Source organism: Phalacrocorax aristotelis, chromosome 4 (assembly GCF_949628215.1).
Source record: "Phalacrocorax aristotelis chromosome 4, bGulAri2.1, whole genome shotgun sequence".
Taxonomy (NCBI): domain Eukaryota; kingdom Metazoa; phylum Chordata; class Aves; order Suliformes; family Phalacrocoracidae; genus Phalacrocorax; species Phalacrocorax aristotelis.
In genome coordinates this window covers 42,001,325-42,021,947 of record NC_134279.1, presented here as the reverse complement: position 1 = coordinate 42,021,947, position 20,623 = coordinate 42,001,325, and the positions used below count along the sequence as shown (strand labels likewise).

The 20,623-nt window shown below is 39.9% G+C and overlaps 1 protein-coding gene across 5 annotated transcripts; it reads left to right on the top strand.

The window, feature by feature from the left end:
• The first annotated feature begins 1,466 nt into the window (after positions 1 to 1,466).
• Positions 1,467 to 18,808, top strand: AADAT (aminoadipate aminotransferase). 5 transcript variants are annotated; one of them, XM_075091114.1, is made up of 14 exons: positions 1,467 to 1,607; positions 2,897 to 2,965; positions 4,629 to 4,797; positions 5,792 to 5,924; positions 6,572 to 6,646; positions 7,921 to 8,130; positions 8,637 to 8,702; positions 9,669 to 9,751; positions 11,015 to 11,111; positions 11,936 to 11,997; positions 14,298 to 14,362; positions 15,857 to 15,963; positions 16,618 to 16,719; positions 17,861 to 18,808. In XM_075091114.1, the coding sequence occupies exons 2-14, from the start codon at positions 2,899 to 2,901 to the stop codon at positions 17,900 to 17,902; spliced, it is 1,278 nt and encodes a 425-aa protein (XP_074947215.1). In that variant the 5' UTR covers positions 1,467 to 1,607; positions 2,897 to 2,898; the 3' UTR covers positions 17,903 to 18,808. The 5 variants fall into 5 exon arrangements, with proteins under 5 accessions (XP_074947215.1, XP_074947220.1, XP_074947216.1 ...); XM_075091115.1 differs by having other exon boundaries at positions 1,604 to 1,693; XM_075091118.1 differs by lacking the exon at positions 1,467 to 1,607 and adding an exon at positions 1,650 to 1,890.
• Positions 18,809 to 20,623: the final 1,815 nt, after the last annotated feature.

Sequence of the window (20,623 nt, the reverse complement as noted above, 5' to 3'; positions counted from 1 at the left end):
GGTTAATTCATATTTATACACCTATCTTTTTTTTTTGTCTGTACATCAAATTATTAGAAGGTAATTACCTAAATTTTAAATTCTTCAGGCCATGAAAGTTAGTAACAACATTTGGTTTTCAGTATAACAACATTCACATACCAACTAAGCAAACAATCCTTCCTCACCTACATCAAAAACTAGGAAGGAACTCCATTTCTATTTCAGTACACTCCATCTAATTATGGAACCTTTCAGCAGATGCCAACACTACAAAGTCACCCATGTAAAAGAGGTATCTTGCTATGGTGCCTCCTCTTTTTTTTTTTTGTCATTTTGGTCTCATACCTCAGCTTTGCCTTGAGCAGGTTTTGGACAGTGCCAGTTAAAAAGCAGCACTAGGAATCTTAAAATGCCTGATGATCTACTGATTTAAAACCTAGAAATGTTCCAGCACTCATCCCTTCCAGCATTTTTATTCTCCTGCCTCCAAGCTAAGTAGGAAGACCTGCATGTTGCAAAGCATGCCTGATTCACATGTTCTTGCACTGGTTTTTCAGACTACTTTACAGCTAGACCTGTCTCTTCCATTTTGCACTCAGAAGCAAGGACAGCAGCAGCCCTGAGGTGCTAAAGTCCAAAGCCACAACTAGGGAACAACACTGCCTCTAGACCTTTCTAAGGATCAGCAGCTACAGTCACAAGCGTTGCACAAACACCAGGATGTGACACCCAGAGAGGCAGGGACAGGACACGTCGCCCACCACTGACGCCCCTTTTCCTTGCACTGATCCTGCTCAGCTGTGAAAAAAAAAGAATTACTTTCAGATGCCCCACTTCAATTTTTTATCTAAATCCTCCTCCCTTTTATCAGCAGAAGCTGAGAAAACGGAGTGAATCAGAACATAATTCAGTTGAAAAATGAACGTCTTTCCCGTGCTGTAGCCGAAGGCAGTCCCCTCACCCTGTGCGGCTGCTTCACGAAGCCCGGAGCGCACGGAGAACGACATCCCCGGTCAGCCCGTTACCGCCGCCCTGGTGAGATCTGCAAGGCGCCGCCGGTTTCCGCTCTCCCGCTCCACAGCGCCGCTGCTTTTTAGCCATTTATGAAGTAAGTTTTATTAAAAGCCTTGATGTATTGACCAAACACGCCAGGCCCACTCGTCCTACCCTTCCACATGAAAGGAACACGATGAGAGGTTTCACATTCTCCCGTGTTTTCCCCGCCACCAGCCCTGGCCTCGCCCCACGGCCCGCCCCGCCGCGGTGCCCCCTACCCGGCTGCCCCAGCTCCCGGCACCGGCCGAGCTGTGGCCCTTGTTTTTAAGGCCATTACACAGAAGGAACCGATGGGGGAGCCGTGCTTTCGCGAGTTCTGCACGAATCTACGCAGGATCGGCGGCGTCCAAACCCGTCCCGCCAAAGGCAGCCACGCTGCCTGCAGCTACCGGACCCGCTCCCCTCGCAGGCGGCTGCGCCGGCCAGGCCCTGCCGCGGCGATGAAGCAGCCGCCCCTGGCGGACGCCGGCGGCCCTGCCTTCGCCCCGCCCGTCTGCGCGGCCGGGGAGCGGGCGGGTCCGCACATGCCCAGCGCCGCGGGCAGCCGCCGCCTCGGCTCCGTCCTGCCGGTAGGTGCGCCAGGCCTTTGAGGGACGGCGGGGCGGGCATCCGCGGCAAGCGGAGACCGGCGAGCGGGGCGGGAGGGGAGGCAGCGGTGAGGTGCCCCGGGGGTCGCCTCGGGGACGGTGGGCGACGCGCTGCCCCAGATATTCCCTAAAGCACAGCCGTGGCGGTAGGGGGCCAGCAGGAGCCGTGCCTGAAACGCTGGAGCAAGCCTTGGTGTATAGCCAGCACCGCCACGGCAGGGCCTGGGTCTGCTTCTGCTGGCCTAGACGCGCCTCGGGGAGGAAGGTTAAGAATGGTATTTTTAGAAAGCTTGAGGTGTTTGGTTTGGTGGGTTGGGGTCTGGTAGTTTGTTGGTTTGCTTTTGTTTGTGGTGGTGTTTTTTGTTTTGGGTGTTTTGTGCCTTTTTTGGTGTTTTTTTTAAAGCAGCTTTGCTCGATCGCTCATTTTTAGTAACTGCCAGCACATGCATGTTGCTGTGGTTGCTGGAGGATTATTTTCTGTGAATTCAATAGAAGTCCACTTGGAAATTGGTGGTCAAAATGACAGGGTCTCTTTGCCCATCATTTCATTCCTGTGCTTTCCCACCTTATGAAGAGCTTTCCCTGTGAGAGCAGGCCTTGAGGTTTTCTGCAGGACTGCGGTTCACTACCTGCTGAATCCCTGTGGGCACCAGGGAGAAGGAGGGAAAATGGTCATCTGAAGCATTTTGAAAGACATTCTTGATTAGCCTTCCTAAAAAAATACCTGTAACTTGACAAGTGTTGTGACTCTCAATGATGGCTTGCAATCATTAAAGCACTTTAAATGTAATACTTAATACAGTTAACTAAAACTGGATTCTCATTAAAAAAGAGCTGATGGGTGTTTAAGATCTGTCATATCTTCAAATTTGTAATCTGCCTTTAAAACTCCACAGCTGGCAGTGACAGGAGGGGGTAGAAGGCTTTTTCCTGTTCACTGCAGACCAACAAATTACACAGATCGAAGCTGTATTGCTATTTGTTTTTATCATAACAGCAGCATCTGGCCTAATCTTGCTGTGCCAGTGTCATTGGAAGGCTGTGACAGTACCTACAAGTATGGAGTAGAAACCTTTTCCCTGAATTCAAAAGGAAAATAAATTCCAGCACTGATTTTAACATGAATAAATTGACATTTCATTTATGATAGAGCATATCTATAGAGATGACAAAATGCAAGCATTATTTGTGGGAGATGCACATACTAAAAGCATGGGAGTTCCTGTTTACTTTTCCAGCTTCACGTCCAACTAATTGCTCTTTCCCCATAGATATGAATTACTCTCGATTCATCACCACTGTGAGTGCAGCAAGAAAAGCATCTCCAATAAGACTTTTGAGTGAGTATAGACCTGTTGTTTACAGGTTCTCTGGAAGGGTATCATTCTACATTCTGGACTTTGCTGGGGTATCATGGTTAAAGACTTGAAAAGCCTTGAAAGAAAACCGTGCTGTAAGCTGACAAGCAAGGCCAGTTAACTCATTTGACTCTTGTCAAGGTGAGATGTCAGGCATGTATAAAGAAGAAAGTGAATAGCCTTGAACCATTTCAGAAACTCATCCAGACAGAAGAAATAATACTGTCACTTTAACGTGAGCCTGAAAGATCTCTGCTACTGCCCCTGAAGCAGGGCTTTTGGCACAGTTTGCTACTGAATTTACACTGATAGCAGTTGCCTGTTCCTGGGCTAATGACTTGAAATTCAGTCCCAGCATAACATTTCTTTCCACCTAGCTTTCCTATATCCTGTTAATGTTCATAAACTCCTCACCACGCCCACACTCTCAGTGTTACTACACTTTCCTGTTCTACGAATACACTATCATTATGCTACCATGTTACATAGTCTTCTGTGTGACAGATAGAAAAGGTTAACTGCCAACTTGTTTACTCAGTTGAAACCTACAGGGACCTGACAGAATCAGAGCATGAGACACACATCACTAGTTAAGCCTTTGGGGGTCAATTTCCTCTCTTGGTAAGAGGTTGGCATTTGCTGTTCTGCTTAAAAATACTTCATACGGGTACATCTAAGTCAACTAATTCACTCTAGTCCGTCTCTAAGTGATACATTGATATGCATTGTAACACAAATATTAAATAGCATAGCTCGTGCAGAAAGACACATCGAGGCTGCAGTTTTGACAACAAAGTAAATACCTCTTTACCAGACCAAAAGTCAGACACATGACCCATATCGCTGAACTGATAAGAATTAACTCCCCATGCTCAAGTTTGCTAATAAGTAGTGAATAAACTCAGTAACAGGAGGCTTTGAGCCAGATCTGGCGTCATCTGCTCTCTCATATCTGATATAGAACTGTCAAGCCAGCATGAATGCCATATTGTGAGCTCTTAGATTTAATGTAATCAAGTGCCCTTGCTGCATTAAGGTTCAGTCTGAACTGCATAGATTGGATCTGAATGATTGTGAAACTGTGACTTTAAAGCAAGAGTTGTTAACATTTTCTTCACACTGAATTATTTACACAGTGTCTCTGCCACCACAGCTGGGCTGCCAGAAATGTTCCCACTCCCTTACAGAAAAGCTATAATCACAGAAGAAACTATCAGTGTAGCTGCGCTACTGCCACATCAGCTAAAATGAGACTGAACAAAAAACCCAAATAATTCCAAGTCAGTCTAAACAGAGGATCTTTATATTTTTAAATTCTCAAAGCTTAAAAGACATCAGTCACAGAAAGTTTTTATGATAGAACAGTCCAGATAAAATAAAAAAGCTATTTATAATTTTTTAAAAACAAATATAATTTGTTGTTTTGGTCTGTCCCACCCATGCCTCCTTCCGCACCCCTACCACCTATTTAATCCACGTAGAAAGCTAAGTTTGAAAAGAATTATCATCCTTTTGGATTCATACCGGTTAAAAAGAAAGTGAAAAACAGAACAAACTTCTCTGGACCCTTTTATATACTGACTAAAGGATATAATCTGAGTTGCAATAATCAAATTGTAACCCAGGTCTTTTCCTTTTCCTCTAGCTGAATTGATGCAGAAGTCTCCTCCATCTCTCATCTCTCTGGCTGGCGGGGCACCAAACCCTAACGTTTTTCCATTTAAGAGGGCTACTGTTGCCATTGGACATGGCGCTGCTGTTGAGATTGGGGAAGATCTGATGAAGAGAGCTCTCCAGTATTCGGCCTCAGCAGGGTAGCTGTCACAGCTGCTTGCACTCCAAGATAGCAGAATCAAAGGACCATAAAATCCTTTTATTGCATTAATTCACTTGTTTTTGAAACCCATTCTACAAAAGCAGGTTTAATTTCTTTCAATTTGCCTCACTATTTACATTTCAGTTTAAGTGTAAAGTTATGAGCAGATGAGAAATTTAAAACCCTAATACTAGTAATTCTCAAGCCAGAGCATTTCCTGGCTGTTAGTATTTGAGAATCCAGACTCCCAAATCACTAGGAGGAATCATTTTGTGTTTTGCAATAAGATATTCATTAAAAGATACTGCATTACAATACATAGTTTCCACATTCTGGAGTATTTGTTTTGCTCTCATTACATACCATATTGAAATCAATATGTACTCCTTTTGGTAGTTGAATGGAAGTATTTATAGCATTGTCATTTTTAGTATAAAAATTGCATATCAAAGTTACTTCAGCACTTGAACTCCCCAGCAGACAGCACTGAGTCAGGCTTGTGACAGGTTTGTAAAAATATTTAGGTATCTACAGAGGAACAGAGGGCATTAATCAGTGAAGTTAAGACTTTTAATATTTAAATGAACCCAGCCATTTGTGAACATCCTACGAGATCTTAAGACATTTTTTGAAAAATGTTTCAGAAATCCTTATTATCTGTGGTGTATTACTAGCAGTATCGTCACATTGCCACATTTGAGTATGGAAGGATCACTCCTAGGAGTGGATATTGTTCAGTTTCCACCCTTGGCAAATTATTTCCACCCATATTTCAGTATAATAATGCCTATCTCCTCTGCTTTTCCGTAAGAGACATTTATCTCATTTTCAACATTTGATAAAGCAGTCATAAAATCAGCATTTAAGTGTATCTGTGTGACCATTGAAATCAGACTCAGGACCAGGTGCTAGATTTGGCAGTGACTTAGAGGAACAGCCTAGCTTCAGCCTATATAAAATGTTAGATACAACTTATTTTATTCATGTTTCAGGATTCCAGAGCTGTTGTCTTGGCTAAAGGATTTCCAGCAGACTCTCCATAATCCCCCCACAGCCAACTACAGTCCTGAGCAAGGACAAATGGAAGTGTGTGTCACAACCGGCAGCCAGGAAGGCTTGTGTAAAGTAAGACCAAAAGCTTCATATGTTAAAAGCGTTTCTTCCAGGGAGATGTTTATTCTTCAATCAGTTCAGTTATAATTCAGCATTAAGTGGTATTGTATAACTATATGCAGGGTAGTTTGTTAGATATACGTCTGACAGTATTATCAGTAAGAATTATAGAACTGAAATAAAATTGGTACAGCAGTCTAATCTGTCAGGGCTGCATGAATCTTTGGGTAAACCAAGGATCCTGTCAGAAAATATGCTATGAGGTAATATTTCATGTTACTCAGGTAGTGCACTAACAAGTACATAGATGCCTTATTTGTTTTACCACAGCTCAATTCTAATTATGTTAGACTTCCCTAAATAATTACCCTTTCCAGTCCACTCTCACTGCAGCATAGCTGATCCTTACTGTAACTGAAGCACTGTTTCTATTGTATAATAGAGCACTGTCTTTCCATTTCAAGTTGGTATTCTCTAGCTGATTACACAGCTTCATTTGGCTCTAAAGCAGGTTTTTCATCTGTTCATTGCTTTTCTCACAGTGTGATTAAATTCTTAGGGCATTACTAACATCAAGATTTTTTAATCCCACTAAGAAGTCAGAAGTATGAAGCATGTGTACCAGAATGGCACAATCTAAAATAGATTTTCTTTCACAGGTGTTTGAAATGCTTATTAATCCCGGGGACAACATCCTCTTGGATGCACCTACATACTCTGGCACACTAGCAGCTGTAAGTATTCTTTAGCTACAAAACATTGTTACATTTGAAGTAAACAGCAATTTAGTACCTCATCTGTAGGCTTATATACACTGTCTGTATTTACTGTAAAAACATACCTAAGAATCAAGTTTTTACTGTTAGTCCAGTTAAGTTTATAAATATTAACTCATAGAAGCTTTTATGCTAGAAGTTCTATAAAAGCTACTCTCACAAGTTCCTCTTCCAAATCCTAATTCATTCAAGGGGTAAGGTCACATTTGGGACTGGAAAGAAAGCCATCACAACCTAGTCAGGCTGAAGCAAATTTTTAATAAGTGGGTATTTTAACATGCCAGCACATTCACCTGAAGTATTTCGTTGTCTGATTATACCATAGCTATAAATAGTATAAAATTAGAATAGGCCTGAAACATCCATATATAAGTATGAAGATGTGAATTAGTAAGAACTGTACAAAAATAGCAAAGTTTAAGTCTGAGAAGTAATTTAATCAGTAAGTAATTAAATGTCAGCTAAAGATGCATGAGAACTGTAAGAAGGGTTAGAACAGATGATATATCACAATTTCAGTCTAGCCTCCCCTAGCACCAAAAGGAATTTTGGTTTTGTTTGCTATGCTAAGTTTGAATATATCTTGTCTAATCAAATATACTTTGTTAGGAATATGTTTTGACAATACAGCAACCTGCATTTTTACTTAAAAATGCAGAGCACTACATGGTACAAATTGAAATTCTACAGGGGGGAGACAGTATGCTTTTTCGTTGGTATTTTACCTATATTTTTCCACACTGCTGTCAACATGTCATTGCAGTAGCATCATTCTCCCTTGTATTGCTGAATATATGTATTGAGAACAGATTCTTTGCCCTTTGTCAGTGAAGAGTAGCTCATAGGTCTGGCACTTCCATTGAAGTAGAGTGTAAATTGTCAATAGGAACTGAAGGTGCTATGAACTTACTATCTGTGGTGAGAGCGTGAGGAGTCCTGAGAGAACACAGTTCAAATTCACAAAATCCCCTTCTGCTTGCAAAACCACATGTGATTTCATAGAGAAGAGCAGCAATTGGACATAGGAGACATTTCTTCTTAGTTAGTTTAACATGGAAAATGGAATAATGTGGTAAGTTTGACAAGCTCCACAGAAAATTCAGACAAACAAATGGAGTTCGAGGTAGCAATAAAGTCAGAAAGACTTTGTGTCACTGAAATTTTACAATGCCAATGACAAAAGGAAGACCTTTGAATTATGAGATTGACAGTTTTGTTTCTCCTATCAACAGCTGAGACCTTTGGGTTGTAACATAATTAACGTTCCCAGTGACCAACATGGCATTATTCCAAAAGCGCTAAAAGAAATTCTATCCTCTTGGAGCTCAGAAGACGTAAAAAATCAAAGCCACCACCTCCCCAAGTTCCTGTACACTATTCCAAATGGGTGCAACCCAACTGGAAACTCTCTGACCACAGAACGCAAGAAGGAGATCTACCAGGTATGTAGCTGAGGCCTTGTGACCCTTATAGGCGGAAATCGATAAGTGTCAGTCTCATTTCAGTTGAGAAAACCCCATGTGTGGTCTTTGGGCCCGTTAGTGGTCCCAGAACTTGTTTCTAATCAAACGTCTTCCGCGGCAACTCTTCAGAGGTAGACTAAGCATTAGATAAGTTGTTTTTGCAGTAGGAGCCTATTGCTGGCTGGTGTCTTTGCCATTGACTTCAAACCAGATATATTGCAAGTTCACTGCACAGTCTGAACACTACATGGAACAGACCTTCTGTTGTATACATGTGTCCTTGTACTGCAGGTATCATGTTTACTCTTATAATTGCTTGATGTCTAAATTGGATTTTGGAAAGCTTATCTTGATAGGGCAATATCTTGAATGAGCAATCCATAGGATCATAATATGGTCCTGGTAATAGGCCCAGGGTATAGGAAGAACTGAATTTACAGTGTCTTTTCATTGTAATGAATCTGTACTTTTATTCATTTCTTTAGCTTTCAAGAAAGTATGATTTCCTCATTATAGAGGATGATCCTTATTACTTTCTTCAGTTTGAAAAGGTAATTTGTCTTCCATACTCCTTACTAACATCTTTTCTGGTCCAGGCCAGAACTAAGGTTTGAGCCATGGATCTTCATGCATGCTGCTTCTTCATGTCCTACAAAGTTAGTTGTAGGCCTAACAGTCTATGCTACTTTCAGTTGTCCCCTTTGTGGCATTTTATTGCATCTGTCCATTTAGTTGGTAGTTCAAATTCCTCAAGCCTTATACAAAACAGAATTTCCTTCATTAGTCAGAAAATGACAAAGATTTTGCCTCCAGAACAAGTGTGCCACTGAAGCAGCACTTGAAAACAGCAGCCTCTTAATGTTCCTTTCAGCCCACTCTCTTCTTTCATTCAGTGGAAGACTGCTTTCTCCCAGTCTACTATATCCCATTTTTACCCCTTTGCCCTTTGGAGAACCCAAGAGAGTCCTCGCAGATACCACAGGAAGCAGTACTGGATAGGCAGCTTCCCCTCTTCATGTAAATTTCCCCCAAATGTGTAACAATTGAGTGTTGACCTGTCTTCACACATGGACCTACACTAGCAGAGTCTGCAAAGTACCTAACTTCAGGAATAAATCTGATCTTATAAAGCAGTAAAACATTGGTAGAAATTCAGTATTTTCTATTTTGAAATAGTTTTTATGGGAGGAGGCAATCAACTGCTTCACTTACTCATTGAATAGCACTGTGTAGCTTTGTTAGAGTGTGTAAGGGGAGAAGGTGTAAAAGTAGAATTCCTAATAAGGAAAAAGTGCACTGAACTCAGATCATCAAAAAGGAAATCAAGATATGACCAAATTTTGAAGATAAAGCTAAAAGCTACAGGGCCCCATCTTAGAAATTACAGTATTTTTCTTGGAATGTGTAAAGAAGTATTTTGATAGTAAATATTTTACAAAATCAATTATGTCTTCATCGTAAAGAAAATACATCATAAACCTTACTAGCACCCTGAATTTCACTTTTTTTCTTCCAAGCCATGGGCTCCAACTTTCCTCTCAATGGATGTGGATGGCCGAGTTATCAGGACTGACTCTTTCTCTAAAATTCTGTCATCTGGGTAAGGCCAGCTTCAGACTGCTCAGCATTGCCTGTTCAGTTAAGGTACAAGACTAATACTTCATACAAATGACCAGACATGTCAGTGTTTTTTCATCTAATACCTATCCATTTCTGGAATGTACTTTTTGATCCACAGCTTTTCTCAGTCTGCTCACTTTTCATGTCCTCTCTTGCAGTCTAACTCTGGATTCTGTTTCTCTTCTGATACTGATAGTTAAGCCACTCTCCCCAGGCAGCCCATTCTTGCAGACACCATACAGGCAGAAAGAGAGATGCTAGATTCCAGCTCTGTTCCATGCCTTTCTCTCCTTTTTCTACTTCTCCTGTCTCTTTACATTCCTGCACACTCCCTGAATTCGTAATACAGAAGAGAAATGATGGCATCATTCTTCACAAACTATTCATAGGGTTATACCGATCTGTTGTCTTCTAGCCCTACAGTTATTTCAGGTTGTTTCCACCTGCCTGAAAAACTAAGCTGGCTGTTTTCCATTTCACACATGTCACCATAGTTGATTTTTAACTTGCTTTTATATATTATTCTAATAGATATAAGAAAGTAATGTGAATTCTGCACTGGCAGCTAGTGGATTATAACCCCATCCCTGAGAAAGTAAGGAGACAACTTGAGCTAAGTGTGATTGTACTTTCAGAATTGACACTGCAAAAAGGCATGATACAATTTTATATTTGTCAAAGATGCATAAGAACTTACTGGTTCTATTTTTCTTCAAATAAAAACTTCAGCCAGTCTGTAAAGATGGGTCATAAGCATTGAGGCATGAATAAAAGTTTGGTTTATCAGTCTAAATTCCATTTATTCTGCAGTACTGAAAGGGAGTGAAAGAGTAAAGCTGTTTGCCAGTTCCCATCTGTTTTTCATAAAGCCTAAGCATTTATGATTTTTCATTATGTGAAAACCTATCTTTCCTTCCCTTTGATTCATGTAACCTTTATGGTTGCAGAGGAAAGCTTACAAGTGTGGGACAAGTCCCAGAGTCTCAGAACTAAGAGGTAACTATAAGCATTAAAAACCCTTAAATGTTTTTATTTCATGACTTTGATACTTAGCTCATAAGTTGCATAAACCTGGGTCTTAGGGCAGTATTAAGATATATATAAACGTAAATGCATAAAATATCACTACAATATCAATGAAATGGCTACAGGTTTTCCCAGTTATAAGTTCAACCATAACTCGCACAAAGTATTATCACCTTGCATTTCTGTAGTAACTTTTTTCCTTTTTTTCCCCCTCTAGGTTAAGAATAGGTTTTCTCACAGGTCCCAAGCCTCTTATCGACAGAGTTATTCTACACATTCAGGTTTCAACAATGCACACCAGCACTTTCACACAGGCAAGTCCCAAGCTGCCAACTTAATTGTATTAATAGAAGATAACATATTCCAAGTCACAAGAAACCAAAACCAAACAGCTTTGCACTTTTGCAGTTTTGTTTCTAGTAAGCACATACATTGTCAATTCTGCCAAAAGAAGAGAGACCACCATAGAAATTACAGCCAGAGCTAGAGTGTCACAATGCTCAGAAAGTGCAGCTAATATGCCCTTAACCCTCAAATTTCAAGAATCAAGATTTAAAATACTTTGTTTCTCTTGCTAGTAGGTTCATTTGAAAAACCTCAATGTAAAGGATACATTGGAAGTACTTAAGTTTACTTTTTTTGGTTTTCATACTACTTTGTAATTAGAATACTGGCAGCCCACAGAGATATTACAAAGCAGGCTGCCAATTACAGTCCCTTTATAGTTAGGAATAAGGAAAAGAGAGATTGAACACATCTAAATACACCTTCCATCTACCAGCTCCATTAGCTCATCATAGAGACAGTATTAAAGCAGAGGGGCTGATATGGGCAGGAAAGTAAAGCAATATAACATTGCCTTCCTTTTTCTCCCTGATTACCACATTCAGCTCTCCATCCATTCTTCCCCCTTGCCCCGGCTTCCAAACACTGCCATGATCCTTGGAGACAGCAGTAACATGGACTAAAATGGCCTGTTGCTGTTGCCACCTCTCTTTATAAAGGAATCCAAGAGACCCCACATGCAATTTCTTGCCTGTGTGGAATTCTGAATATGGCATCAGGCTCTAGTTCTTTTGATGATTGCAGAACAGTCCTGTTTAAAATATGGTATTGATGATGTGTTTTATTTCTTTAGATTATGATATCACAGCTGCTTCAGCAATGGGGAGAAAAGGGTTTCTTGGAGCATATAGACAGGTAGGGTCTTGTCATATGCTGAATCCCATCATCTGTCATTCTGCTCCTTGTTACCTACACAAAACATTCTTTGCAGAACCAGGTCAGAGGAAGTGTATCAGTGTCAGGCCAAATGGAGAAGCCAGGTCACCAAGACTGACAGTATTCACATGAGTCCCAAAGGAGCTCTGTGTGAAGCTGCAGACGTGCAGGTCGGGGTATGTAAACTACCACTGCAGACCAACAATTTGCTGGTCTACTGGCACAATCATGCAGCTCCCATCTGAAGGGAACTCAAAGAGGATGAGGATGCTGGGAGCTCCAAGTCAGTGAATAAAGTTTTCATCCTTGCTGAAGTGGCAGGGTCTATAGCAAAGGCTAATATCACTAAGCACATAATCTATTGAGAAAGAGTCAGCGTAACTTGTATAATGGGAGTTCTTGCCTCACTAACTCAGCAGGGATTCACCCTCTAACATCCTTAGAGGAATGACTGTGGACACTGATGGAAAGAAGTACAGAGAACAGCGAGGTTCACCTACCCTTGCTAACCATTGCCTCTGTCACCACTCCTGGAGACAGCACTGAGCTAAGGCCTAATTCAGCATGGCATTTCTTACATACTGGCTGACACACATTTGCTTTTCATCTATTATGCTGGAGGAGCACAGTTTCTCCCAAGTATCCACGCTTCATTTCAGATGCCATACTTGGATACCATTAGAACCCCAAGCTTCCTACTTCCATGGGAAGTGTGCTATACTCTGCAGAGGCCTGGAACAGGAATGTGAACAAGGCATAGAAAAAGTTCTTGTATCTGACTGTAACAACCACTTCTGTCCTCTAAGCACCTGCCTGTTTTCTGTATTATAAACACTAGTATTAAAAAAAAAACACCACAAAAAGAAAAACCAGACACAGCAGTCCTAGCTTTGCCTTGTTTTAAGAAATAGGAACATAAAGATAGGTTTTACAGGGAAACTTGGACCACGCTTTAGCTCCATATTCAACAGTTTAAAAGAATATATCCTACATTTAGCTCTTTGCTTACCTTCTTATGGGCCAAGAAGCATCCTTGCTTACACCAAAAGGCTGTTCTTCCTCCTGACTAATGAGAATAGCACTGCAGTCTGGTAGCTGCAACCCTTTTTATAACCTCCTAGACTCTGTTGTCAGGTAACTTATTGATGAGGCCCAACAGCTGACTGCAATCTTTCCCAGGTGATTTCATTTGGCCAAGGTTGCCTTGTTAGATCTTGTTTTTAAGTATGAGCTAGGTGGTTGTTTGAAGCAGCTATGTTTTTGCTGAAGTCTTGTCTTGCTAACACTTACAATTTCATCCCAGCATAAAAGTAAGATGATAACAGAAGGGCAAAAAGCTTACAACAGTATTTGCAATAAGTGAGATTTACCATTTCATGCAGAATGTAGCAATTGGTATAGGCTGAGTCCCAAAACTATATAAGCCTTTAGTATCAGGTGTAATAAAATACATCCAGAAATCAAAGGTATTGGTTCAGAGAGTATAAAAAACCCTGAAAGGTATAATTATGAAATTATTAAGTATGGTTTCTCTACAGAGGAGGGAACACATTTGCATCTGATTTATGAGCTCTCTATCAGGCATTTCTCTCATGTTTCCTGTTGTAGAATTGCAACTGTCTCATATCGACAAAAGCCACTGCACAAGACTTGTCCTAAACTTGGGTTAGGGTCATTTTCCCCACTAAGAGATTGAATTATGTCTAAGTTTTACTTAAAGTGTGAAAGAGAGAGGTAAGCTCAAAAGTTTAGGAAGGGGGAAGCTGTGAAATAGTCATGACAGGTTTATCATATGATTTGCTGTTTACCTCGTGAAATATCATTTCCATGTGTACCTATTACAGAAGTTCAACCCAAAAGCACAAATGTGGAGTCTGTGCTTTTGCATAAGTCCTTCATTTCCTTTAGTATGCCTGTTTTGTGTGGTAAATATTGCAAGCAGGGCTTGTATCCACTGATACAATAGACAGAATGGATAATATATATGAAGAGTTTCCATGACATATGTAAAGCTTAAGAAGCAGTCACACAGGTAGTTCCTCTATCTGGTTGATGTTTGCTTTGTTACAGGCATGCTGAAGCATTCAAGACTTCTCTGGTACATATACAAAGTTTTATACCCACAGGATGCTGTATTGTGCCCAGCTAGGATATGCTCATATTTCCATTAAATGTGCACTTAGGCTGTTCAAGTAGAAAAGCTTCGTTTCTGCCTTTGGAAACAAATGGACTCTGAAGCACTATGGGATCATGACTTTGAATTGATAATTTACTTTCAGAGTGGTGGAGTTCTACAGGGCCCAGCGGGATGCAATGCTCATTGCTGCTGACAAGTGGTTAAAAGGTCAGTGAGTGCAACACAGCTAATTACTTAGATTTTTTTTTCTAGCTATTTATCATCTTCGTGTTCAAGAAAAACCAGTGAAGTTCACCTCTTGACTGAAGTGACAGATAAGCACTATAAGCAAATCAATGACATTAAATATTAAACTTAGGACAAGTTATCAAGTGCTTCTGTTTTCATGCTTTTCTGTGGGACAAGGATATGGTGATGAGAAAAAAGCTCTCCACATTACTGTATAAAGCAATTTTACAAAAGCCATATATTTCACACCACTATGTTCTTATACTTTTTATGTTTAAAATCTCTGCCTGAAATAACCAGATTTAGTGGCCTTAATTTAAAAAAATATATAAACAATCAATATAGCAGCAGTGATAATATTTTTTTTGTCAGAAATCAATTTCAAATGTCCACTTTCGTGGTTAATCACAGAGCATAGAAAGAATTTGATCAACAATAATGCAATTACGGTTAGTGATTCACTCATCTTAGTCAGTCCAAGTGGAATCAGCAGTAACTGCTTAAGTAACTGCCCATCTACCTTAGATGATACTTCCATGGCACATGGGTACTTGGGCACCACACAATCATTAATGTGCTCACTCTTGCTAATTCCAGGTTTTTAGATAGGAAGTATTTTTTTCTTTTCTATATGGTTCTGAACAATCACGGGTTGTTGACTGAGGCAGGCCCTCTTTGTCTCATTTCCCCCAGTATCAAAACAGTGTAATAGCACCAGGCTGCCTTAAAGTGTATGGTAAGAATATACTCATACGTAACACAGTATAGGGTCTTCATGTTTTCTAGTAATAGGAGCCATAATATTACAGAAGACAGACCTTTATTTTGTAGATACGCAATGTTTCAATCCATCAAGGAAGAGCTGAAGAAGATGTCAAGTCAAATAGTTTCCTCAAAAATATGTCCAAAATCAGATAAGGAATTCTAGGTAAACAAAAGGTATACAGTGAGTCTGCATACATAATTTAAGACATAAATCCTCCCTAATCCTTCCCATCCTCCTTATAACTCCTAGGCTCTCCTTTTCTTTGGGGAAAAATCTGTAATCATTGTCATTTAAAGGAAAACAGTTTTGCACATTGCTACACTTAAATTGTATGGCTAGTCAACGTGATATTAGGAGAAACTGCATCAGAAAAATTCTTTTAGATTGTTTACTTGATCTGAAAGTAATAATATAGTTTGTTAATGTTTGGGATTTCTATAATTCAGAGCGATCACTTTCACAAAAATTATTGAGGATACCAGCACAAATGCGATAAGCCCACACAGATTTGATTAGGAGTACTTTAGATTTTGCAGGTAGCATCCTGGCTCTGTGGCCCACATTACCTTTGAGTTCATTGGAGCAACAAATCTATAACATCACTGAATCTATGATGTATCTGTTAAAGGTGGGGCAGAAGTTTTTTGTTTGTTTTTTTTTAATTTTTTTAATTTTTCTTTCTTGATTCCCTTCTTTTCTCTCTCCAGACTTGGCAGAATGGTACCCTCCTGCTGCTGGCATGTTCTTATGGATCAAAATTAAGGGTGTTTCTGACACACAGCAGCTGATCATGGAGAAAGCTCTGCAGAAAGAAGTATATGACCTATGGTTTAATGGCTTATGATGTTAAAATGAAATGAGGAAAGGATAAAATAAATTATCATACCTATCCACAAATATGCACACACATAAAGAAGCAGGGGACCTTGCTGTGCATCATCATTGTGTCCGCAAGTCAGGCATTGTCGCATAGTGACTCATTAATAAAATATCTTCATGTCTGTATTCAGATGTTGATATTTAATCATCTTACTTAAATTTAAACATTATAATATATAGCACAATGCCATGTATGCTATATATTAATATATGTACCTATGTGAATGATGGCTGTCTACTATATCTTTTTAGTAAGAGAAATGAAGTGTGATTTTATTTTTACAATTTATAAGAACCAGCACTGTGTACTGAGTAAACTACATCCCACCTCACTGGTGCTTCTAAACATTGTCATGGTAAGCCAGACCTGGTAACCCACTAGGCTATGTAACCAAAACCTAAGAGCCCCTTGATTTTGTTATGAAAAGCCTGGTTCTAGGTTGCGTATTTTTGGCTTCTTATTTTGAAGAGAAGAAATATATTAAGCTATGTTCTGATACCAGTGTTTTAGCAGTGAGCCTTCCCAAATTTAACTTAACACAGCATTTTAATACTGGTGATAACTGGGTGGCTAATCAATTTTTCTTAGGTGTTGCTGGTTCCTGGAGGAGCATTCAATATCGATAGTTCAGAGCCTAGTTCTTACGTCAGAGCCTCCTTCTCTCTGTCTTCTCCAGCCCAGATGGATCTGGTAAGTGAGGGGGTTTTTTTTAACATTCTTATCAAGACAGTTTCTCACCTAATAATGCTCACTTATTTTTACTTACTTCTCCTTATGTGTATTCTTGAATGTTAGTGTAGGTATTTTAGTACTTAGGTGATTAAGCAGTACTCTTGAAGCAGCATTAGCTATTTCTTAGGCAAGATACTCATATCCAAGTGACCTGAAAGGTACCAGATTTTTAGGACCACATAAAATCTTTCTGTGTATCTCATCCCTGTAGAGTCTCACACTTAATCCTCCCAGACTTTATTCATGAAGGCTTTACTGAAGTCCGAGTAAGTTTTGCCATTTGCTTTAGCATTCGCAGGCATCACACATCTCTTATTTTGCAGACTTTCCATTCCTGAGATTGAATTACCTGCTTTCTTTTTTGTGTGGGTGCGTTGTCAATCCTTTATAAGAAAGAATATTGTTTTTCTTTTATACAATTGACATATCTGTCGTATTTAATGTCTCAGGAACTAATCTTCTATGTATTTTAGGAACATTTTGGATGTTATTTGGCTGTATCTGTAAAAATCAGTGGGAAGAAAGATAGGATACATTCGTTCGTGCAGATGTAATACTCGTTTGATCCAGGTGCTTGAAACAGTTCAGTATTTGTAGTTGTACTTTCATTCAGTTGTGAAGGTTTGTAACAGATAAGCACTTCTATTCCCTTCTTCCTTGTAAAAGTAATTCCTAACCAAACTATTGACAGTCAAATTCTATCTTTTATATGCTTCCCCACTCAACTCTTCTTCCTTTTCTCTCACCTTTGGAGCCTCTAGGCCCTTACATTAAGTTAAAAGAGCTACTCTTCCAGGGATCACTAGTTGTATTAAAAGTACAACTGGTTAGTTGCATCTGAACTCCAAATAACCTTTGAATATCAGTATATATATTTTCCTGTTTCAGAAAACTCTGCCTTTCATTTTCTGTCAGAGAAGCAGAAGCTTTGTCCAGTCAACACCCATACATGTCATTAATAAAAGGAAAACAGAATATCAGCACAATTTTGCAGTATAAAATACTGGTTAGGGTAGTTTCAGTACCTTTACAGGCTTGCTGTGTTGCCTGTTTAAGTAATGCTGGAATATAAACGTGAACCATATTTGTGTCATTGCAGGCCTTCAAGAGACTGGCTGACCTTATAAAAGAAGCTTTGTGAGAAAGCTAAATAGAGCTCTTGCACCAATCAAAATTGTCTCCAGGAAATATTTATTAACATTTGGATTTCATCAGAACACTATAAAAGCAAGCACAATACAGTGGATGTTTCCTGAGATGGTTTCAGCTAAAAAAGCAAAAACTGAAAGATTGAAAAACAATTTGCCTAATTTTTTTTGACAGGACATTGCATTACTGAATTTATTCCAGTTCAGAATCATTTAAAATACTCAAAACCAAAATGTTCTGTTTCCCATCAAATCCGTGGTTTTGTTTGATTTTAGTTTACTTTTGTTCAGGCTTTTGCTTCATTTTGGGTAGGGAAACAGGGAAATCAGTTACTGAGGAAGTTGTACCTGAGGTGATCTTAGCCATTATTACTTAATCCCAGCTGACCCATTCCTCCAACACCTTATGTTGGAATTTTGTTGTGTGTGTCAGTTTCCTTCTTGTCCTGCTGTGTGGCATCTGGTTTTGAAGATTTGAAGATCAGTATTTAATCTTACTAAAGTTTTGTTAAATAAAACTGATGTAAGGATGTTAAAAAATTGAAACAGATCCAGCAAAATTAGGCTATGATTACAAATAAAACTATTTGGCTTAAGGTCCCTTGTTATTTGCATGGGTTTCACAGCTCATTCTCTAATTTGTAAAAGGTTTTCTGATTGCTGGCTTCCACTTCAGTCTGCGAGTACTTACTCTGTAGCTGTGTTAGAAAATCTCTGGTATGCAAAGGCATGTGGATGTGCTAATACAACTGCTCTCTGCTCTTCGTTAATCAGACGTGTTTTGGAACAGAGAGCGTCAGTAACTGAACGGGGGATGTAGTGGAATGGACAATACCCTGACACTGCCAGATGTACAAAGCAAGCAAAATGAGAAAATAAAGAAATGTTTTGATCTCTAATCCCTTAGTCATTATCATCCCAAACATTTGATACTTGGCAACACGTTCAAAGCTTTCAGACAGTTTTAACTGTACAGATTCTCCAAGGCTTCCCATTTTGCTTAGTGACTTAAGTTTTATTTACTGATCGGATGAAAGCACTGTAGTTTTCCACCAATAGCAGATGGTTGATTCCTTATGTCCAAGTGTCCAGAATTTCAAAGTAAAAATACGTGTTCAAGGATCCAGCCAATCCTTCAGCAGCTCAGGTAACGCAGCCAAATATGGGTCAGGCACAACCTTGTTTAATTGAGAGTTTCACAAGAGTCATGGTGGTAGTAGCACCAATGATTCTCATTCCCTCTTTTCCCCCTAGTTATAAACACCATGCGTCATAACAAACTAGCACAGATGTGTGCCTTTCCCAGCATCTCTTCTATCATCAGGATCATTTTAGTACCTTCAGCCCAGCATCACCTTTTATCTCTATCGCAAGCCTTTTTTTAGTCACACATGAAAGCCATCTCCGCACTTTGCAGCTTCTTGAGCAGCACATCCAAGCTCAATCCTTTTCCCTCTTCCTAGATTACTGTAACTTTTAGTTGAGTCCACATGATTTTCAGACTAATTTTTTCCAATTTGATACCAGTACATGACACCTTTCCTCTCAGACCCATCCAAAGTACTTTGTATAGTCCCAACTTGTCTGTCACTCCTGCCCTCCTGCAAACACGGGGCTGGGGCTGTTGTGCCACACCTCATCTGCAACCCAACCCGCATCTCCCGGTGGGGCTGCCGCCAGCGGGCAGGTGGGAGAGCTGGTGCGGTGGATGGGGTCAGCCCCACCACAGAGTCAGGCTGGGCTTGGGCAGCCAGGATCCACGGGGTGACATAGTGTGGGGAGAGCCCACAGTACCTAAGCGGCTCTCAGGGCACCAACACTGTCTTTGAAGACAAACCTGTCCCTTTTCACACTATTTGATGATGCTAAAGTGGGGTCTAAACTAGCAGTGGCCTCTGTGCGGTGCTGCTTAACAGCGAGTTTTCACGTTTCAACTCAGCTTCTTAATCACGTGTAGAAATTTTGAAAGCTCTGGCTTTTCTATCAGTATGGGGTTCAATTTAGAAAATGATTTTATACAACAGAATGAATTGATGTGTCTGTTTAATTAAAATAATATATTTTTACAGAGGAATACATGTAAATGTCATTTAAGACTGATCTTAGTTTTCAGGCAAATACTATTGTCATTGTCAAATTCTATTGCCATATTGTCATTCAGCCAGACCTGAATTCGAAAAACAGAACCAAAATGCCATTATTACACTAGCTTTATATTGATGATCTGTTGAATAATACACCTCTTAACTTTCAGACATCTAAATGTTAATTTAGTTGAATGTAAGCAAAGTGCGATTCCATTTGCTGCACATTAGATGCCTTTGCTCTCAGCTAATTTAATTTAGAGTTTGTTTTTTTCCCTGTGGTGGAGCATCTAAAATTAAATTAATATCCTGAACAATACAAACTGAACAATGGCAGTGAAATCTTGTATGCACATACTGTTTCCCTGCACCTCTTAAAGCCCAGCTTCTGGTCTCCAGGGAGAGAGCATTCACTGTGATTAAATGTTCCTTGGAGGAAGCCACTTAGAGACAACAGGCCGGGCAACAGGTTCACATAGGAAGAAATGATGTGGCAAATGAAAGTTTTGATTTTCCCTTTCTCTTTCATCCATCCAAGAGCAAATAACCTCTCTCATTCATAGCTGGGTTTAAGCCATCTGATCCAAGTGGCACAACATACCGTTGGGGAAGAGAGGATACAGAGGAAGG

Excerpts from the sequence above, each read along its gene's own strand:
- AADAT (XM_075091114.1), top strand. The coding sequence starts at position 2,899 with ATGAATTACTCTCGATTCATCACCACTGTGAGTGCAGCAAGAAAAGCA. Across the intron at positions 5,925-6,571 it reads GCCAGGAAGGCTTGTGTAAA|GTGTTTGAAATGCTTATTAA; the intron begins GTAAGACCAAAA and ends TTTCTTTCACAG. Across the intron at positions 8,131-8,636 it reads GCAAGAAGGAGATCTACCAG|CTTTCAAGAAAGTATGATTT; the intron begins GTATGTAGCTGA and ends TCATTTCTTTAG.